General features: G+C 45.5%; 1 protein-coding gene and 1 long non-coding RNA gene across 3 annotated transcripts; one reads left to right on the forward strand and one right to left on the reverse strand.

Annotated features, from left to right (window-relative positions):
- The first annotated feature begins 49 nt into the window (after positions 1-49).
- Positions 50-6,586, forward strand: SLC35E3 (solute carrier family 35 member E3). 2 transcript variants are annotated; one of them, XR_014579915.1, is made up of 6 exons: positions 50-1,117; positions 1,233-1,343; positions 2,578-2,736; positions 2,976-3,045; positions 3,689-3,771; positions 4,268-6,586. XR_014579915.1 is itself a non-coding variant. In XM_083824533.1 (5 exons), exons 1-5 carry the CDS (start codon positions 191-193, stop codon positions 4,452-4,454), a joined length of 1,467 nt encoding a protein of 488 aa, XP_083680659.1. In that variant the 5' UTR covers positions 50-190; the 3' UTR covers positions 4,455-6,586. The 2 variants fall into 2 exon arrangements, 1 of the variants encoding a protein (XP_083680659.1); XM_083824533.1 differs by lacking the exon at positions 2,976-3,045.
- LOC310894470 lies at positions 5,541-22,109 on the reverse strand. Its single transcript, XR_014579940.1, has 2 exons — positions 16,379-22,109; positions 5,541-13,689 (listed from the first exon to the last, which is right to left on the reverse strand). It is a non-coding gene; the product is annotated as an uncharacterized lncRNA (long non-coding RNA).
- Between the last annotated feature and the right edge of the window lie 152 nt (positions 22,110-22,261).

Below are 22,261 nucleotides of genomic sequence, written 5' to 3' on the forward strand. Positions count from 1 at the left end.
GTCTGTGTGTAGGGGGAGAGTGTGAACCTCCTTAACGTGCTTGCTCTGTGCTGAAGCGCTGCCTCCAGAGCATTATTCAGCAGTAGGAGAATGTGCAAAGGTTCAGTGGAAAAGGGGTGAGGATGCGTGGAATCGTTAAGGTTGGAAAAGCCCTCCAAGATCATCTGGTCCAACCATCGTCCTACCACCAATGTCACCCACCATGTCCCTGAGCACCACGTCCAGCCTTCCCTCGAGCACCCCCAGGGACGGTGACTCCACCACCTCCCTGGGCAACCCGTCCCAGTGCCTGACTGCTCTTTCTGAGGAGAAATGTCTCCTCATTTCCAACCTGAGCCTCCCCTGGCGCAACCTGAGGCCATTCCCTGTAGTCCTATCACCTGTGAGAAGAGGCCGACCCCCAGCTTCCTTCCAGGTACCTGCAGAGAGCACTGAGGCCCCCCCTGAGCCTCCCCTTCTCCAGACCGCGCGCCGCCACCTCCCTCAGCCGCCCCTCACAGCGCTCTTACGGCCGCGGAGCGCAGGCCGCCGGCTGACGGGGCCCGTCCCCGTCTCCCCGGTGCGGGCGGCGCCGCCGGAAGGCGCGGGGCCACGTGGCGCGGGGGCGGGGAAGGCGGCGGCGGCCGGGGCTGGGCTGGGCTGGGCTCGGCGGGGCGCTGTTGCCGCTGCTGCCGGTCCCTGCGGCCGGTCCCCGCCGCCGCTGCCGGTGCCGGCCCCGCCGCGCGCCATGGGCTGGGTGCCGGCGCAGGGCCGGCTGGCGGCGGGGCTGCTGGTGAACCTGGCCGCCTCCATCTGCATCGTGTTCCTGAACAAGTGGCTGTACGTGCGGCTGGGCTTCCCCAACCTCAGCCTCACCCTGGTGCACTTCGCCATCACCTGGCTCGGCCTCTACCTCTGCCAGGCGCTCGGCGCCTTCGCCCCCAAGAGCCTGCGGCCCGCCCAGGTGCTGCCCCTGGCCCTCAGCTTCTGCGGCTTCGTCGTCTTCACCAACCTCTCCCTGCAGAGCAACACCATCGGCACCTACCAGCTGGCCAAGGCCATGACCACGCCGGTCATCGTGGCCATCCAGAGCCTGGCCTACGGCAAGACCTTCCCCCTGCGCATCAAGCTCACGCTGGTGAGGGGGCTGCGGGGGGTTTTGGGGGGTTCGGGGAGGTTTTGGGGGGGCTTCGGGGGCGGCCCTGTCGCGGGGTGCCTTCGCTGAGGCGCCCGGCGCCGCCTCTCGCCCACAGGTGCCCATCACGCTGGGCGTCTTCCTCAACTCCTACTACGACGTCAAGTTCAGCGCCCTCGGCATGGTGTTCGCCACGCTGGGCGTCCTGGTCACCTCGCTCTACCAAGTGGTCGGTAACGGCGGCCGGGGGGCTTGGGGTGGGGATGCGGGGACGGGGGTGCCGCCCGCCGCCGGTCGGGGCAGGCGGGGGTCTGAGGGTGGAGGTCGTCACCAAAATGCCTGTGGTGCTGCGGGTACCTCGCGTCTGGGCCTTTCCCAGATGGGGAAGGTTTATTACGGGGAGAAAAATTGATGTATCCAAGGATTGCCTCAGCCCTTTCTGCCATAGCGCTGGACTAAAAGCCTGCAATCAGCACCTTGTCTGCCGTGACCCTAAAAGCTTCCCACACTGGAGTCACCTGTCATGTTGACACGAAAGCCATCATCACTTTAAACTCTAATTTGTTCATGGCAGATACGCTGTGCTTCCAAAAGAAGCAAGGCTCTGCAACCTGTAGCACACAAGATGAGAAATAATGGTCTTTTGTTCTGTGTGGGGGCAGAAGGAGCGAGATGGTGCATACTAAATTCAGGTGGTTGTGTACTGGAGAAATGATAGCACCTGAGGGAAATTATTCTGTAATTTTTTCAAAAAACTTAGCCAAGTCATATTGTGTGCACTGGAATCCATGTTACTAGTGAACATGACATGAAAGGAGCAAAAGTCACTATGTTTGGCAGTCAATATTTTTTAATAAAGCTCTGGAAATATTCCTGACAATAAACTACAGAATTTTTGTCTGTGGAAGTAAATTGATGACTTTGAAAAACAGCACAAGCAGTGCTGCAACCAGTGAGGATTAGCAAGTGGTGTACACAAATGTATTATAAGCATGCTCTCCACTTCAGAGTGCAGCATATAAAGAAGGGCGGGTGGAAGACGGTCCCTGCAGCTGCTTGCTCTGCTTTGGCAGAGGTGCTCAGCTCCATCACGGAGAGGGTCTTGAATTTGTGTTGGCTAGAAGGGAGCTGGCATTTTCTTCCCAGCTCTGCTGCTGTTTTTGTTCTTCCTCAAGTATAATACCTTGCCGCCAGGCAGGCAGGCAGGAAGGAAAAGGAAGGTTTAGGTGCTAGGCATTTAGCTGAGAGGGGTTTCACTCTCTTCTCTTTCCTCCTCCCGTGGCTGCCTTCCGCTGTTTGTGTGCTTACAAAAGGCCAACACCTGGCCCTCTGGTTAGGGAACGGTAGACAATAACGCTCACCAACCCAGTTACCTGGTATTGTCTGCGTGGCACGCCCTCTGTATTAGTAAATGGTTTGGGGTTGCTTTCCTCGTGTTTAACAGCTTTCTCTTTTGGTTCTAGTGGGTAGGAGCGAAGCAGCATGAGTTGCAGGTAAACTCTATGCAGCTGCTGTACTATCAGGCACCAATGTCCTCAGCTATGTTGCTGTTCATCATACCCTTCTTCGAGCCAGTCTTTGGAGAAGGGGGGATATTTGGGCCCTGGACACTTTCTGCTGTGGTAAGACTTTCATTGACTCTCTTTTTTCCTTAAATAAGCCATCATTGCTGATGTATTTAAATTTGATATTTAATGCTAAGATCTGTTTCTCTGTGAAACAGATTTTTGTACAGTCATTAACTATGATGAGATGAGAGGGGCATGTGGAAAGAGGAAAAAAAAAAACTTGTCTGCCCCGCTTCCTCTTAGAGGAGTTTGTCTGTCAATTGATTCACCTCCTTATTCTCGTTTCTGTTTAGAAGGCACCTGAACAACAGGAAAATCTGACAAAATCCAGAAGCTTCCCCTAGTGTATTAAATTAGAAATATGTAAGTGCCCTGGTTCCAGCTCTTACTGTCCACTCAGAAAAGAGATAAGCATGCTCACTTCTGCCACTCTCAACTCCTCTTCTGTGGAAGGTTGCCAGCATTGGTTACTCTCTAGAATGGCCAGTGTGTTTTCACCAAGAAGGCTGTAATTTCTCTTTAGCCTTCTGTTGTCCTTGGTGTCACCAAAAGAAAGCCAGTAGCGTTTTCTCGCCACTCCATGATGGGTGAAAGATAAATTCTAGTAGCGATGGAGTTTATATATGGAATAGCAAGTATTCAGAATAGTAAAATTGGATAATTTTTCCTTTTTTTTTTTTTGTGACCATCTCTTGAAGGTGAAGAATGTAACTTCTGTGTGTATGAGCAGCCAGGTTTTCCAAATCACTCATAACTGTTAATTGAGAGTAAAGAAGAAAAAGCGTGCGGTTATATCAGTATGTATTTATGGACATCATGCCCTGAGCTACTCATACACATCACTGGTGTCTCTACTGATTTGAAATTATTTCTATTTTTGTTCTCAATATTTCTTTCCTGCCTGATATTTTGCGTTTGAAAGTAAAGGAACCTAGCTAAATAACCTGGAATGTCTGCGGATGGTCAAAAGAGTGTTGGGTTGCTGACTGTGTCCGTTAATCCACAGATAATGGTACTGCTGTCTGGTATAATAGCCTTTATGGTAAACTTGTCCATTTACTGGATCATTGGAAATACGTCACCTGTCACGTATCCTTTGTAACGTCTAGTTTCTCCTCTTTCCAGATAAATTATGTTAGCATTTATTTGGATGGATCTGCAGTGGGAAAACTGGTTTGTAACCTGCCTGTTTTCTCGTGCATGATGAAGCTGGAAAAGCACATTCATGTTTTAGTGTCTTTTATTTCTTTGGTCATGGTTCGTATAGATAACCGCGGTTAACTCACTGACATGACCTTCATGCCTACAAAGAATATTTAACCTCACTTTGGCTACCTCGAGGAAGAATTGGTGTGGCAATGCGTTGAGTAGGATGGGTGGAAGGCTGTATGTGGAGGTTAACTCTTCTCATAAGTTAACCTCCACGGTTACCTTTTCATGGGTGCAGAGATGCTAGAGAGTCGTGCAAGATGAAGTCAGTGTGATGCACCTTTACGTGTCTTCAATGTGATTAATGACATTCCCGAGTATTTCTGTTAACAGCAAATATCAATATTATTTTTTGCAATCCTTAACAGCCGTCTAGATATAACATGTTCGGACATTTCAAGTTCTGCATCACCCTCCTGGGAGGGTGCCTCTTGTTTAAGGATCCGCTGTCTGTTAACCAAGGCCTTGGGATTCTGTGCACGCTGCTGGGCATTTTAGCCTACACGCACTTCAAGCTGAGCGAGCAGGAAAGCAATAAGAGTAAATTGGCTCAGCGTCCATGAAGCAGGGTTTTCTGGAGATTGGGAATATTGGGAAGGAAAACAAATATTTAAATATGCATTGGTTCTAGAAGGCATAAAATTGCCTCATTCGTTTTCAACTATGGTTTTAGTTTAACTGCCAGGATGGTTGTTCTGTAATTGAGACAAACAAATTGAATTATGTAAAATGCCAGGGTTTGCCCAGCTCGGTCTGGCCTATCATTTTCAGTAAATTTAAATGGTCGCTTAAAAAAAGAATGCAGCACACTTCAAATTGCTGCGGAAATTTTACTAAAGTAATTAATTATATTTTTTACATACCAAATGAAATTGTGATGGCTACTGTATTGAGAGAGAAAGAGAAATAATCTTGCCTTTGTGACCATGCCAGTATTTATGGTTGTGAAGAAACTTGGAGGCACTTTAATGCAGATGCTCTGGTATGTAATGATGCTTCCTCCTTTTTGTCTGGTGGATGAGGAAGAGGACGAGCACCTTGTTTTGTTGTTCTAAACAGGGCTGCCAAACTCATTCCTGTTTCTCATATCCTTTCTTATGTATGCTTCACTTGAATACACTGATGAATTTCGGCTAAAGAAATGAGATAAAATTACTGGAGGAGGGAGACACTGGAAAACGTGAAGCCTTGGGCCAGGCTGTAGAAAAGCAAGAAAATGGTTCTGAACTGTTGATCTTAAATTTTGCTTCTGATCTGTCAGGACGTTAAATTCATCGGTGATTTCAGAAAACGTGTTGCTGCTTCATGATTTTCCCTGTGCCAAAACCAAGGCTGGACACGAGATCTTGTACGTACTCGTGAGCCTAATCAAATCCCCGATTTCGTGGTAATAATCGCCAAATATTTTGCAGTCCGTGCACACAGGCACCCATACTAAAAACACTCCCGGAGAAATCTTTGGGAAGGTCACCGCAGCCTGCAGTGGGCGCGAAGGCTGCGCGGTTCCCTGCTGCCCGCAGCCACCTCCTGCCCCCGGTGCGTTGGGCAGGATCCGTGCATCTCTCTCGTTTCGGGGGTCACTGCCGGGTGCCTGGGCAGTGCCAACAAGGCAGCGGTCACTCACCAGAAAGGCCCCAAAAACGTGTCCAGGGGACTGAGGAGCGCGAGGTGGGACCTACTTCTGCTCTAATTCGGGAGTGCTTTGAAAATTGCTTCATGCCGGTAGCGAGCACTGATTTTGACAGCATGGGAGGAAGGAGAAGTTGAGCACTGTTCTATTTTAGAAAGGAAAGGAGAAATAAATGCTCTCAGTAAATCTGGTGAAAGCATATGTTCGCGAGATTTGCGAGGTTCGAATCGATTTGCGGCATCTTGCTCCTTACGCTTTGGAGTTTATTTTGTCTTCATCTACCTCTAGCAGATTTAAAGAGGGGAATTACGTGAACATAAAGAGGTGTTAAAGTTTTGCAGCCATCAAGAGAAATAATATTTAGTTCCTCTAAGTCTCCATGTAAGAAACAACGTAGATCTTCTGACGCTCATAAATTATTTATTCTGTTACAGCATTCATGGCTTAAGAAACAGTTACTTCCCTGCGTAACCTCAGCTTACGCTGTAATACTCCATAACATTTCAGAGTCAGAAATACCCTAGTAATTTCACATCTTTACTGACTGTATCCTAGCCGTTGTACTGGCCCAAGGATAGTTTTTAATACATTTTTGTAGTTCTATAATTAGTTTAAAAATCCAGCCTGGACTGCTGAAGGATGTGTTCAGACAGGACAGTCTCTGGGTGCACATCCTTCAGTAGATACACTACGAAAGCCATTTGCATTGATTTGTGCTGTGCACAAGTTCTTCTAAAATATAGTTAGACCACAAAGACTCTTACGGTTAGCGAACAGTGACTGAATTAGAAGCCTCTATGACGACAATATTTGAGATGGGACTGGAGTGTGGCAAAATGCAAACAACTGTCTGAAAATACAAAAGACGCTGTAGGGAGAGGAGCAGATCTGCAGGAGAAAGGTAATAGCATGGTGTAAAACGAAGCACTGTAAATACAGCCTGTTTCTGGAACGTCCAGGTCTCAAAGGTCACTTACGAGACGTGATTTTTTTTTTTCATATGTTCAAGAGCTCTCCTTTGAGATTCGCCTGTTGTACCTAACAAATAAAGTATCTTGAACTTTTTCTTTGTTGTGTGGTTGCAAGTATTGAATTCGGGAGGCTCTTTATGTGTGTTGGTTCTTTGGATATCGTATGTGGGGTGGGAATAAAGTTTTAACCACTGGGCTGGCAGCTGCTTGTTGAGGGGGGGAAGAGCTCTCGTCTCTTTCATCTCCTGCTCAAATCGCCTGCACCTGAAGGGTATAGGTGTGTGTAAGACAGAATGGTGCCGCTCGGGTTTCTGTCTGCGATTTACAGAGCTGGCACATTTTAGGGCTGAACTCGCGACGAATGCGGGAGGCTGCGTGCCTGCCCTCCCTGATACACAGACCCACCTGGGGGTGCGCACGTGCCTGCGTGCTTAGAAGCTGCCTCGCTGCTTTTCTTCACCCCCTTCTCAGCCGCCCCCCGAAGCTCCTTTCTGGGTGCTCCAGGCTCCGTGCGCTCCCTCCCCCTGTCCTGCACAGAGGTCCCCGGTGCGAGGGTCTCACCGCTCCGGCTCCCGCCCCAGCCCCGAGCAGGGAAGCCCCCGCGCTCTCCGAGCGGTGCCGGGGAGCAGGGCAGGAGCGAAATGGAGCGAGCAGGTACGATGCTGCAGCAGGGGAACTTTGGCACCAGCCAACTCCTTCCCTTACAGACAACCTTACGGAGAGTTTGGGGGAATTAATCCTGTGGTAGGTTGTAAAGCGGTGAAAAGGAAGGAACGGATGAAAGGGCCTTTCAGGTCGAACCACTTTACTGCGAGTGCTGTGACAATACACTTAGCCAAACTTTCAAATCCTGAGGTAAGTGCAGAGTTTTAGAAAAATCACTGATATTTACCCAGGGGCAGAGTCGCTTGCTCTGCTTTTTGCTGCATCACTTTAATATGTTTTCATGGCATTTGTGTGTATTCAGTTCAGCTTGGGCTTTCACGGAAGAGAAATCAGAGTCTCGACATCTTTAACAATGTGTACAAACCGTGGTATTTACTGTCTGCTTCTGTTTTGACTTCATATTTTATATATGACTGAGCTGTAGTAACAAGTTGGACTTTGGTCCTTTTCTGCTATCAAGTGCTTTGCTGCTTTTCTTAGCATTTATTTTTTTTACTTTAAAAAGTTACCGTTACTGTAGTTCCAGGGTAAAAGCTAGCATAGATACGAGGGCGGCATTTAAAAATCAGAGCAGATCCAGATGGTTCTGAGAAAAATATGAGTCACCGATGGCAGAGTTATCTTTGCTAACCCTGTCCCTGCAAGTACGTTGTAATGCATCCACCAGTTTTTCTCATTTTCCCCAGCGGATAGGAAGCTGCCTTCGCTCACACACATTCTCAGTTCAAAGCTCTGTGATACCCCCCAACTTTGGTAACTCAGCATTTTTGGACGGATTTTGTGTCTGGTTTTGTGTGAGTTCTTGCAGGCTCTGGGAGGCACTGCACCAGAGGAGCTTTCCTGTTGATGGGCGAGCGGCTGCGCTCTCGGGCGCGAGGTCGGAGGAGAGAGCTGTGCTTCTGCTCAGCGTATGAAAAGGGGGCTTGTCCTCCAGGAAGCCTACCTTCAAGACAGAGCGTCAATTCAGCAGCAGTGTATCCTCTCTCTGTCTCGTTTCAGGAAATGAATGCCCAGCGATGGCTGAAGCAGCTTTTAAGCCTAGTGTGGGCTGCCCCTGGATTTTATTAAACTTTTTTGGAAGTATTAGCAGTAGTCAGCGCAGGTTGATTGTTAAGGTAAACGTTCATTTTGATAGTGTCCTACATAATGGGAACTTCAGGAGAGTGTTTCACAACATTTGGGAGTACAGCTAATGTCTGACTCGTGTCCACCTTGTCACATCCGCAAAATCTATCAAATGCAGTGATGGATTTCTGAACTGGCTGTGTGTATTTGTCCGGGTGGGCTGCTGAGAAGAGACAGTACCGTGCCACTAAACACTGGCATGCTGTTAGTGTACGTAGCGGTGACTTAGAAACATCCAGTGGCATATTCCTGCAATTCACCATTGTGCTCACGAAGGGAGAAAGGCTCACTCTGATAGCTGAGAGAGCTTTTCAGATTTGGTTTTGACAGCAACCAAGAGGCTTGAAGCTTAAGGGAATCCAGAGAGCAAGCCTGACTGTCCCTCAACGAACCTTTCATATTAGGATTTTTCCCCCAAGATGTCTGTTCTGCTCCCGGTTACACAGTTGGTATCTTACCTGGCTTTTAAAGAAGCATATTTGGGGTTACAGACCTGCAGTGTTTATTTAGGTTGTGGGTTGGGGTTTTTGTTTGTTTTTTTTGCGTTGTTTTTTTCCTCCTAAAATTTTATGGTAGCCATTCATAACCCAACTTCCCTGTTCGATGAGAAGCAAACGAGAGGAATGCTGAATACACAAAAGGTAGACTGGACAGGTGGTGAAGATGTGCTTTGTTTCACAGAACTTGGCTCTCCTAACTGTGGAGACGCATCCCTTTCTTTTTGTTCCCCTAGCATTGTCATGTAGATGCCCAGAAGCACCACGATCTGTTGCATACAAATTCTCTTCCTGCTGGTACTCTCTGATAGCTGCTCAGCCTCCCATCTGACAGCTCAGTTGCTGCAGAGATGATTAGGATGTCAGCTGCCGAAGGTTAAGAACGTGAAGTAGAAAACCATCATCCTGAGCTGATACAATCTTGGGTAATGAGAAATCCTGTTCCAAGACACGGAGACATCTGACCAAAAAGACCCCTGGGGAGAGGTGTGGGTTTATGTCCGGACAAATGTTGTAACAAAGTGCAGGAGTTGAATTGTGTGAATTCTTGCTGTGCTGTGGTAGTTGACAAATTTAGTTTAAAGCATTCTTTAGTAATATTCGAACATATAAATGCCATGCAAAAAAAAAAATGAATAGCTGGATTCAGTCCATATAAAATCTTTTCCAGACTCGTCCCACAGCGATGGTTAACCTCCCCGAGAGAAGGGAGCTGTTGTTCCTCCTCCCGTTCGCTCGGTGATGCCCGAAAGCTGCCCTGTGTGCTTTCAGCCGTATCAGCTGGTGGAGTGGAAACACCTCACCTCTCCCTAAGCAGCTTGTCTCGCCGAAGTTTCTGTCTCTGCTTTCATCTGGCTGACTTGGGTCGTGCTGGGATCTTCCTCCAGCAGCTGAAAGTCGCACTGGGAAGTAAAACAAACGCCGCCAGCTCGTGCTGCAGTGTCCGGGCAGCCCTGCTGCAGGGGATCCAGCTCAGCCCGAAGCAGCCTGTGCTACAACAGGAACTGATGAAAGGGGAAAGGCCATCCCTTCTCATTGTTTTGGCTGAAAAACAATAACTCATCTCTTCAAAATTTAGTCTTCGTTACTTCCCTTTAGGAGGTCTGTAAGAAAGCTCCCTTTCCTGTTTCAGTCTGCCCTTTCTGTATCAAGTGCGAAGATGCCAAGTTTTAGAGAATTTGGCAGTCAAGACAGAAATTGTATTCATCGCGCGCATAAATGTATTGACCTCACATGCGGCGTGTCAGAAAAGTCCAGGCTTATTTTTAGACCTGTATATGGCTGCGTCACATCCAGGAAGTACAGGGAGGAGGAGATCTCTGCTTGAAGCACAGCATGAGAATGTAATTTTTAATGGCCTTTATTTTGTGTCTTTACGTCCTCATGAAGCGCAGGCTGAGCATCAAACTTGTTTAAAGGAGCTCTCTTCTGACCAAGAGAAGCACAAGGAGTAGTCCTGACTACTGCGACTCCCAGAACAGGGGGGACTGTGTATTTTTTCTAAAAAAAATAGAGACTGGATTAAGAGAAAACTGGGAGGAGTTTTCAGCACATACACATCTAGGCAGGTTTTTAAATATAGGGGTCTAAGTTTAGATACCTAACTCCACAATTAGGCATCCGAATAGCAGGGCTGGATTTGTCAGTGTGAACTCGTTCCCTTTCGGTTGTACTTCACGGAGAATGGCATGTGCTCAACATTTCCAGAAATGGAGCTGCATAGTTGACAAGTTTGACATTTTTTTGGTCTCCAAATAAATTAAGTATGCTGTTTAACAGTGAACCAGAGCCCTTGTTCTGCTGCCTTACCCTGTCTGTAATATTTTTATCTTCCTTACAGAACATTTGCGTTCCTTTCTTTTTTTTCCTTTTTTTTTTTTTTCCTGTTGTTGTGCAACTAAATGCAGTGACTGAAGAGGTTTTGTTTTGCAATACACTGGAGTTGCATAGTAAAAACTTTTATTAAGATCCTGTAATTTATTTACAAGTGTGCATGTTGAATCCATTCAGGTTTCTATCTCTGAGCTGAGTGGAAAAAAACCCTCATACTATAGAACATCAGCTGTTGTAAAATAAAATGCTCCTCTCCAGGGAGTGGAAAGGCAATATTGAGGTGTTCTGGGATCCAGGCTGGTTTGCTTGTTAACACATTTCTCGTGGTGGTTAGTCAAAGGCTGGTTTCCTATTTCTTAGTCCAGCTGAAAGGAGAAACCGACAGCAGGGGTCACACGTTCTTTAGGAAATTGTGATAGGTGTCTGAAAACGCGATCGCACTTTTCTAAGTGCAAGGTGGCTCTGCTGATCAGGATAAAAAATATGCCAATGCTTTGCTGACCCTGACGCCCCCACAACCCCGAGGTGGTGCAGATGGCAGCACAGGGGACGGACACACGGGAGGCTGAAGGTGAGCACGGGCTGCTCAGTGCCCACCCAACGTTGTTTTTGTAGCCCTAGGTGTGAGGTTACAGAACTGGCTGCCTTTGGTTGTCATTCAAACCTCATCTTGGGTGCTGGAGGGAGAAATTCACATGTAAATGAAACAGCAAATGGACTGGCAAATCTCTGTTCTTCCCGTCCACAATATGGAGGGAAGGTCTTTGGGAAGTCTGTGTTGGTCCCGTTTTTCAGCCTGCTCCATTGAGCTGAACGGGTCTGTGCTACATCAGCTGTTTCTGCTTCCCTGAAGACAGCTTTACTCATTTGAGAGCCTGTAATAATTCACAGTGTGTCACACAAGCTGGAAATCATTGAGATACTACTTTTAAAGGTTGGTTAACTTTCTAATCACTGTCACGTGTCCCTCAGCAAGCCAGGATTTAAATATCTTGTAGTTAAATATTCTCAGTGGTTTTGGAACTGGGTAAAGGTAAGATAAGCAGTCCCCTGCACTCAGGAGTTTCCTACACATAGGTCAATATGAACAAAGATGTGTAAATAAATTGTTTTAGGATGTGACATCCTTATTTACTAGGAGAATTTAACATATTGGGGCTATGAATGAATGAAATTAAACTTCTGGAAACACCCATCTGTAAAAGCGGTTTGCCAGGATTGGGTTGTAGCAGAGGAAGAAGCACTGTTTGCATTGAAAACTGGGAAGACAAACTAGTAAAAATGGGGAGCTGATACACATACATAGTGTAGATAAAACCGTGCTGTGTTTTTAGTTTTACTGCAGTTACCTTTCTGGTCTTGCATAGAGTAACTGTATGGCTGCGTGGACCAAGAGGACAGTGATGAGAGACAGCGCTGCCCCCCAGCTACCTGTGGCTTCTCCTTTTCCAGAGGCTATTGTCCTTCCCGCCTGTGTCAGCACAGAGGAATGTGTGCCTGTGCTATGGTCTCTCATGGGTGCAACCCCTTGAGCAACAGCTTCATACAAGTTGTGAAGCGAACCCACTGAGATGGGGGCAGTCATCCCCCCTACTTGGTGTGCTGCAGGGGCAGTGACTTTGGCTAAGCAAGTGCAGCCATCAGCAGAGGGAAGCGATGTCTTGGACTGGAGCGACTTTATTTGCTAGATCTGCTTGCTCAAAGCTGCAATAACAGCAAATCGTGCCTGCTAGTAGGCAAAGAAATATCAAGGTCAGGGTTTTGGAATTGTATGGGGAGAAAGCTCCAGGAGCGTTGCGAAGATCAGCTGCATGAGGAGAGAAAACTCCCTTAAGCAGCTGCGCAAGTGGAATGCAAAATCCACAACTGAGACATGCTCTCTGGGTGTCAAGATGTGCATTTCCAAAGATGTGCATTTCCTTCCGAAGGGGTTATTTCTGGGCCCCATTTCCAGCTCCAGTTCTCTGCTTCCAGCTACACGTTCCTGCTGCTTTCCTTGCGACGTCTTATGTGCCCATCTGACTGCGTGATGAAGCAAGCCGACGTACTAGCAGCAAGTAAAAGTCAACACCTTGCTGTTGAATCAGCTTGCTCTGTGGTCAGGTGAGTCAAAGGCAGCTCTGAGAAACACTTGGCTGGGAATGCCCAGCTCCTGGCATGACCGTGGTTTCTGCGGTGCGTTAGCTGAGCTCGGGATGTGCTTGCAGTGAGCCGGCTGACGGGCTCGCCTGCGCCGCCTCACTGTGCAAGAGGCCTGAGTCAACCCGACACCACACCGCTGCCCAAAAAGGTCTCACCGTCAGAGCTCGCAGCCAGCAGTGAGGAGAGGAAGAGAGGAGTGGGACCTCTCTCTTTTGCGGAATCAGGAACAGAGTAAGACATGCCCAAGTCGATGGGTCTCTGCAGCTTTACCTATGCTCCATCTTGTACGAAAGAGGAGACGAGATACTGTGGCATCTCCTGCACTGAGAGTTAAAAAGTTAAAGAGTTCCAGATCAGGACAGGCAAAGTATCTGCCGAAAGGGATGGTCTGTGTTCTACCAATCCTCCTTCAGTAGAAGTTAGAGAAAACAAATGTTCTCATGAATCTTCTTGAAACTGTGTTGTGGTGCTGAGAGCCAGAAGACCTGTGCTCTCAAGTAGGACCGCACCGCGTTTCTGGGTGTGCCTGCAGAAGGCTTGTTTTGCTCGAGCAAGGAAACTGCAGCCCGTCTTCTGACAGCCAGGTAAGTCATGATGCAGCACTGTCTTACAGACAGTAAAGGTGGATTTGGGATCCTCTCAAAATGGATTTGCATTCCTCTCAAAATGTTCTACCGTGCTGTTTCCTCGCTGGCCTTGGCTCATAGCTGAACCACATGGTTTTAAGATAAGTAAGGTAGGTCAAAAGTCAAAACGCAGTGCCTGCATATCTCACCAGGTACACAGGAAAGGCAGAAGAAACTGCCAAGAAAAGCTCACAGAATCAAAGCTGCCACAGCTAAAAGAATGATGTGGGTGATCTACTTGGGGGTTAACGTGGGTGTTGTAAAACCAGCTGAATGAAAGAATGCCCCAAAGTCCATGGACTTGCTCTCTGTGGTGGCAAGAGATAATGGAGATATTAAATCTTTAACGGAACAAAGCAGAGCACAAAGCAAACACTTGGCATGACTTTTTCATCCGCAATCAGAGTTTTTCCAGTGGCATCAATGGGTTTGTGAAATTTTTCTTCGTTTATTTCATAGAGCCTTTCTTTGCATATTTAAGATGGAAAAAAAAAAATCTCCACCAGATGGCAGAATCACTGACAAAACCGTCACTGACAAACCTTACAAAGCCAGCATAGTCTAAGGCTGAGCGAGACAAGGTTTGTAAACCGAGTAATGTCTGTCAGACCAACTAATGTAGCCAGGGGAGGTGGCAGAAAACCAAGATTAATGACCTACGCATCCTTCAAAAGTTTATATACCAGTTGGATTGGCACAACCTCTCCTCTGCAAACCTCGCCTTGCTGATTAAGATGGTTGATGTTATCCTCCTCTGTATTGCCCACCTGTTACTCAAAAAGAGGTTTCAATTTGCAGGGCAGCAGCGGTAAGGGATTCCCCTTCATTTTCCTGCTCCATATTTAGTCAGAAAAAAAAAAAAAAAAAAAAAGAAAGCACTTATTCAAGTTTCTGTAGCGCAGCTGGACCCATCAGAGTCCTCCTTGGGATAAAACGTGCTGGAAACCGGTACCAGGTGACTTTCAGATGGGAGCTGTGAAAAACTAAAACTCTACAGTAAAGCAAGAAAGGCAGGGTGTCAAATATACGGATATTAAAATGCTATTAAAGAAGTAAACCTTCCAGCTATATGCTTCTGTATTGAGCCACTTCTAGAAAACTTTTTTACACATAACTATAGAAAAATTAAGACACGTAAGAGTATTTGCAGAACACTTTACAAGAACTTTATATGAAACTTTTTTTCATATGTTTAGAGACTGTATATTTTGAATAGACTATGGAAATACTAACAAAATCTGAAAGGAGGGGAGAAGGAGACAAAGAGTATGCAGGTATGAGAAGAAAGACACCAAAGGAAGCAAGTGGAGAAATTAAGAGGTATATGTAAAAGAGCACATGAACTCCAGAATGCCAAAATTCCACTTCGTTACTTTCTCACTGCAGCTTTGAGAGTGGCAGATGTATATAAGAGCCTTCCCCATGATTCAGGAGAAGTCTGTGACTGTCATGTTCCAGGGCTTCGTCACCCAAGTTGGCACAAGCAGATTAATCATCAAGGCTGTTGTAACTGATGCAGAACTGCCTGCAGCATCCCTTTGGGTCACGAAATCCCTCCCAGGAACACCCAGCTATCTTCTCAGCCAGCTCAAGTACCTGTGCTTAGCTCCTTGCACCTGGCCTTAAAAGTCTTCCCCAGAAAAAGTTTTGTTTTTTTTTTTTCTCTGTGGTTACTTGTAATTGAAAGAGAAATAATTTTTGCAGAGAACCCCAAGATCTTCAGAGACATTTGCATGTTCTGTTAAAGCAGGGAAGTGTTTCCTGCTTTGTTCTCCCTTTACAGTCATGGTCTGTTAATTCTGGGAGGTGAGGTTTAGTCTCTACTTTGCAGGCCCTTTCTTACCAGGTGTTTGAATAGGAAAAAGGGTCTGAGAGATGTATTGTGAGTAGCTGTAGAATGGGAAATTGATACAGTTGATACACGGGTGGAGCCTAAATGCTGGAGGCTAAATAGGTGCCTTCTGTGTTTGTGTTTTTTTTTTGTTTTGTTTTGTTTTTGTTTTTTTTTTTTTTGGTTGGTTGCTTGTTTTTTTAGGCAAGTAGCCTTTGTGAGAACAAGGGACAAACTGTCAGGACCAATGGAAGGAAGAGGTCCCAAACAGGAACATTAAGAACATCAGTGAATAAACATTATTCATCACATCCTTAACATTCATTAATATGAATACATCACATTGATAAGGTACTTAGACAATCCTGGCCAGTGGAGAGCAAGATGACTAGTTATGTCCTTTGTGGACACCTAAGTACAGAAAAGTCATGCATGCGGCTGCAGGAAATAAACCACATGATCACCCATAAATAAAAGCAAAGGACTCAAGTTCAAAGAGATTTCAGAAATATAAACCTTCTTTGCTAGAACAAGAAATCTGAGAAAGGGTCACTCAGGATGGAATTATAATGTGTGGCCCACTTCAACTGTATGGTAATTAGGCTGTTTGAATGTTAGGCCGGTTGAAGAAGAATATCTGTATAAATCTTATGTAACTCCCCTTCAGATCTCTTTTAATTAGAACAGTAATACACTACTGGGAACATAATAATAAATAAAACTTTACTGCATATTCATCAAGCTATGCAAACTTAAAGATTAGAAAACTTCAGGAAGACTGCCTCTCCAGTATTCCCTGTTTTCTGTGTAAAGCTCAATGTGCTTGAGGTGCAAAGCACTGTCTCACGGACTACTTTGCCAGCTAGGTAAAGGAAAACCTTGGTACAAGGTTTTCAGTAGCTGTCTGGGATTCATTGCTGAATTCATTTTGTACTCTTCCAGCTTGTCATTCCTATATTTACACACACTGGCCCTTGATCTAAAAAGCCTGCCTTTTTCTTCTTCTATGTCTTTCCTATAAGATAGCTTCTCAAACAGACCAAGTACAGCCACCATTTTGAAGTGAAAAGGGAAAGAGCATGGAATAATCACTGTCTGGAAAAAGAGTTGCACAGTGATTTACGTTTGCATGTTGACTAAGAGCAGTGCTGTATGTGCAAACTCACTATTAGAAGTCCATAGATCGTCATCTTCTTGGTTTGGGTCTCAGCTGGAGTTCAGGTTGATTTTCTGACTGTGATTCAGGATGCTTCAGGACATCTGTGAAAGTCAGAGTTTCCTAATTTCACCAGATCGACAAAACATCATTCAGTGAAGTCCGTAACACTATAGTCACTGAAAGATGATAGATCTAGCACAGATGTAGCTCCCCTCCTACTAAAACTGCACCACTTCTCTCTCATATATTATGCTGATGTTACTACTCCAGTCCAGAGAGAACCTCTAGGTTCCTGTGGTGTGAATGTGTTCCTTACTTAGATGTGGTTATTTCATGTTTGTGGTAAAGCAAGTGTTAATTCCATGGCAGACAACTGGACACTATAAAAAAACTTCTTGTCTTGCTTGGCAGCAAGTTGTTAGTTGCATGCCAGCAACTAGATGGTGAGGTGACATTTTATCAAGACCCACCTGAATCAAGGGAGGGCATACAGATAAAGAAAAATGCAGAGCTGATAGCCAGGAAAGCAATGCAGCTCTTCAGAAGGATGACTTAGCCAGGTACAGCTGTTTATTTCAGGAGCTATATGCATCCATGCCTGGTTTGGAGGAGACCTAATCTCAAGGCAACTCTGAGGAAACTCATCTTCTCAACAAACCCATTTCCAAAGTGGGCTTTGGAATACACGTTCAAGGTTCCGAATGTAGCCTGTTTGTGATGCCAGGGGACTCTTGGTGTGAAATTACTCAAATAACCTTCAAGATTTCAAGTTGAGGCTACCCCAGATACTGGCAAAGCCTCTAGTAAGCGCTCCAAACTACTTGCCTAACTACTAGGATTGTTGTTTTACTCTATGTTAAAAGCTGTGTTGGCAAAGCTATGCTTTCAAAAGCAGAGATCGATTTGATACCAGTATAAAGGTGACTTTGTAATTTATGTCACATCAATCATGTCAGCAAAAGGAAAATGCTGAGGCTTTTTCAGGAACAGGCAGTTCTTTCTGTGTAAAGTAAAAGCATATACCAGTCAATAAAACTGCATCAACCAAACATTAAACTGTGGAGCTGACCACAATAAAGTCATAAAGTCTGCAAGGGAGGGCATTTATAGTAACTTTATGGTGGGGAAAAAAAAAAAGAAACAAAAAAAAGACTATTATTTCTTATATAACAGGCAGTTAGAAAGCAAGAATGGGAGCATGCAGGAGAGATGTGGACAAATGGGTTGGCAGGGCTGGGACAATTCTAGGAGCTACATGACCAGACACAGAACGGGTCCGAGTTAGGAAGCTGCTTGTGCGATGTAACACCCTGCTGGGTGCTGGTGTTAGTAACAAACAGTTCAAATCACAGCCAGGCAGTTAGAATTCGTTTTTATCTTCCCCTCCCCTAACCCAAACTGCAGCCTGACTCCAGCAGGCCTGACCTCATCACCAGCTGCAGTTCTGTCCCTCCCTGTCCTTCTGTCCCTATATGGCATCCTGAGCAGGCAGTGCTTGCTCGCAGCCTCTAACAGAGCTAGGTTCTCCCTGAACACATTTCAGACTGTAAATCCATTTCAGGCTCTCCTCGGGAGCTTCTGGAAGACATCTGTCTTTCACTTGAGTCCCATGTGCACGCCACACACCCTTCTGGGCGCCTCCCTTGAACAGAAATGTGTTTTGTGCTAAGCCGAGTGGTACATTTGAATGACAATTTACCACTGAATTAAAAAACAGTTCTAAACTGAACTGGTGTCATCCTAATTTGCTTGAACGAGGCAGATGACCATTGTTAAAAAAGGCTTTCTTTGATCTAATTACATGCCATCAAGTACTCCTCCAGGAGGATAGATCACAGGATTGTTCAATCTTCACAGCTACAGATTAGCAGAGCAGGAAATGGTCTCAACCTAGCCACATACTTCGCCCCTGCTTAACAGCAGTAGGAGAAAACCAGAGTTTGGTCACTCAGTGATATTTGTCACCAAAGCTTCCGGGAATCAGAAGAACCTTTTTCTGAGTTTTTTTCCTTCTCTATTCTTTAGAATCACTCCGCAAGCTTCTTTCAAAAGCGAGGACTGAACAGAAATATAGAGGAAAAAAAAGAAAAAAGAAAGAAAAACCACACACAAAACCAACTTTCATTCTATGTTAGATTTTGAGCACTTCTAAGCAGAAATTCAAGATAATAGTCTTGTATTTTTGCCACTATTGTTTCATTTAATTTTGCTTCTGGCTGACTGAGCTGCTACCAAATAGGAATCAGATTTGGGCAGACAGACAGAAACTAGTGTCTCCCAGATGCATGAAGGAATGTGTATGTCAAGTAAACAAAAGAAGAAAAAAAAATCTGTCTTCTGATGTGGGATTGGTCCAGCTCCAGGTGTTTCTGAAGCTGCTTGCCCTTAACACTTCAGAAGAGCAGTGCTTACCTGAACAAGCTCGTGAACAGCTGTTAGAGAAACATTTTGTTTGAGACCATCTTTGGCAGCCCACCTACATTTTTCAAAATAAAGAAGGTTGAATGCGGCACAGCAGCAAACAAAAGTTTAACAGCAAAGTAGAACCCGGCGTTCCCTGTTAAACACCTGCAAGAGCGCTGAATGCGGTCTTTGGGTTCTCACCACTGCCGAGCCCTGCTCTTTATTTCCACTTGGCATTAGTTTGATCGAAATTGCCCCAAGGAAGGCTTCATCCCCTTTTTGTTTAATAGAATTTGGTTTACAGTATGAGGTTTCTGGTGATACTGACAGACCTCTCTGTTGGGATAGGTCCTAGCTTATGAAGAATTCAGGTAAGTTCTCTGAAGCAGACTTTCTGTCAAGTGTGTTCTTTCTTACAGAAGAGAACAGGAAGGTCATGGAAGAAAAAAACTCTCTCCCTGATCCTTACACAGAAGTGTGCCGACCCACTGCGGGGCACGTGGGGTCGTGGCTGGAGCAGACGGGCCTGGCCGCAGGCCTCATTAAGCCACACAGGCCCCAGCTGCACCGCAGCCCACTTTTCCCTCTATCCTGTTATCTCGCTGTGCCTGACAGTCTGTAACCAGGCTGATCACAGCTTTGTCACACTGATAGAGATACAGCCTGAGGCTTAAGGAAGGGTCCGCCAGCACAGCCTGTGGCCCCAGAGGCTGTTTGGGTTTTGCCCTGGGAGCAGTGGATAGACTGCACATGAGGTTAACCCACCCGATAGCCAAGCATCACAAGAGAGACTGGAAATCAGAACTGAAAACCCTGGCCACCTATGCCTTTGATCATCTTATGGGAACTTTGGACAATTTCATGCAAACTAAGAAAGAGTAAGAGGGACATACTGGGGAAAAAAAAAAAGGGTGGTGACAAAAATCTGAAACTGAAGCTTTTTTATGACCCATCTGTTCATTTGAGTTGGGCATCCCTGCAGCACAGCAACCCATCTTTCTTCTGGGATACGTGCCTATAGGTGGAACAGATCCAGCTTGGAGAAATAATTTAAATCAAAAGCATTAAACAATGAAATGTCTGCAGTTAGAACCTGATTTTATATTAATATGGATCTCATATACTATATAAGTTAACAATGGTGTAAGGTGGGTATCTCCAGTGAAGGTAGATGGACTACATGTGCTCCAGATATTTTCTGTAACAACAAAAATAAATGCACAGAGGTTGAAAACCTACTAAGGTATAGTGATGTCTCCTTTTCTTTTTAGGACCTTGAAGCAGTGAGGAAGTCAGCTCTTGTAACTATACAGGGTTATTACCCTTCAAGTAAAACCTTTAATTATGCTTGTCCAGAATTATCAAGCATAAGAAAATAATTGTGCATGTTGATGAAATACCACGCGCTGTCTTAGTGAGAAATGGGACAAAAGCGGTGCAGTACTTCACGTCAGAAAACATCCCCCTATCTTTAGCAAAGCACAGAGAGCATAATTTACCTACTAGCTGCCTCCTCTTACTTGAGATTAGTCTGGCTGAGAAAAGAGATAAGATTGTCCTTGAGGAGAGATAAAAATTCTAGACAGAAAAATTCTAGACATAAACTGTTCTTTTTTTTTTTTCTCTCTTAGCAATTAATGAAATGCCAAGGGAAGTTATTCTTTAAAGAATCACAATCTAATCACAAATACATTGGTCACAAGATGCATGTTGGCTAAGATGCTTGTTGGCTGAGAAGTGGAAAAAATAAAGTAATAGCAACCAGTTTAGTATTGGACTATATTAACGTAGAAAACTTAGTGATAATTTAAAAAGCACCTTTATATCCACATGGCCTGAGTAAAATAATACCATCTTTAAGACAAAATGTTCAGTAATGTGTTCAGTAAATGTTCAGAAGAACTAGATGAATACTCTATTTGTTTTACTTCAGTTCAGTAACATGCATTTTGTATAGGAATACAGTTTGTGTGCCACATCAGAACAAGTCTGAGCATTGATAAGGTTACTGTTCAGTGTTAGATCTACTGACCACTGCCATTAAGTTCAAACCTCTTGCATTTTTGTGTAGAAGTAATTGCTAAAGATCAAGCTAGCTAAGGATCTCAGTGATTTGTGTGCTGGATGGAAATAGGCAGATACCTAACTTTGCCAATGGCAAGACATTCCACTTAAAGCAGATGTCTGTTTGTCTTGAACCTCTGGTGCTAACAGAAGGTAAGCACACTCTGTGGAATTGGTGCAGCTTCTCCGCTGCCCATCAGTAGACCTTGAGCTTTACACTCTACAGGGATAACAAGCTCATCTTGAAAATCCATCATCACACAAGTATCTCAATTTAAACCGCTACAGGAATTTTTACAAGGTGACATTCTTGCTGAAAATCTGTCTCTGGCCAAAGGACAAGTCCAGGCAGCTATCCACTGCTTGTTTGGGCAAGTTAGTTGTCATGGAAAATCAGCGTTATTGAGTTGCGGCAGTGCTCTCTCTGCTATAGCTTACCTTCACACGCAATTTGCAGCACTCCTGTTCCTTAACAAATCTTTTCACTATTCAAATATAAGTTTTAAGTGTCATCGTGAACAAACAATAAACCTGAGAATTAGAAAAGGGAGTCAGGCTGAAAACTAACCATTGTATAGTTGAAGTGTAGCAACGAATGAGTACCTGTCAAAATAACATTCTCCTAACTACCCCACATTTAGCAGAAATTTGAAATTACAGAGTAGGGAGATGACAGGAATATAGTTCACGTTGTCCATTTCTCTTTGGATGTAAAGCTTTTTGCTGCTTTCCTAAATATTGGTGAAAACAACAACAAAAGAACAAATGAGCATTGCAAATCGAATTGGTATCCAAAGGTGTCAGCCTATTCGCCAGGCGAGCAACACTTGACATTTTTGCCACTGAATTTACGTGGTCTATAAGCAAGCTTCCACCTTTTGGAGAGAAGTTGACATAAAGAGGCCTTCTCTCGTACGCACATGCTGCAGCTGGATTTACAAAAGCACAAGGTTAAATCAGAGGTCTCAAGGCTGTTTATACCAAAACAAAACAAAACGTGATGCTTCAGAACAGAACCGGCGGGCACAGCAGAGCTGCTGGTGGTGTCTGAAGCGAGGTTGGCGAGATAACCAACACCTGCCTGCAACTTTTAGCGAATTTTAGTGGAGGTGAGGCTCTGTAGGGGAAATTCAGACTCTTTGGGGCTTGCTATTAGCAACAAGCTCCGTCTCCTCGGTGCTTCAGTGCCACAACACGTTTTGTTTACCGCAACCCCACGGCTTCAGGGAGCGGCCGTCACCCTGACCACTGTCGCGAGGGGTTACGAGGGACGACAGCAAAGAAGAGACGGGGGCGAGAAAAACAAAAAGGGCCCCGGCCCCCGCTCTGCCTCCCTCCTCCCCACAGCCGCCGCTGCCAGAGTCGTCCCCCGCGGCCTGAGGCGGCGCGGCCGTTGCCCCGCGGCCATTAGGGGGCGCTGCAA

Source organism: Anser anser (genome assembly GCF_964211835.1).
Source record: "Anser anser genome assembly, chromosome: 1".
Lineage (NCBI taxonomy): Eukaryota > Metazoa > Chordata > Aves > Anseriformes > Anatidae > Anser > Anser anser.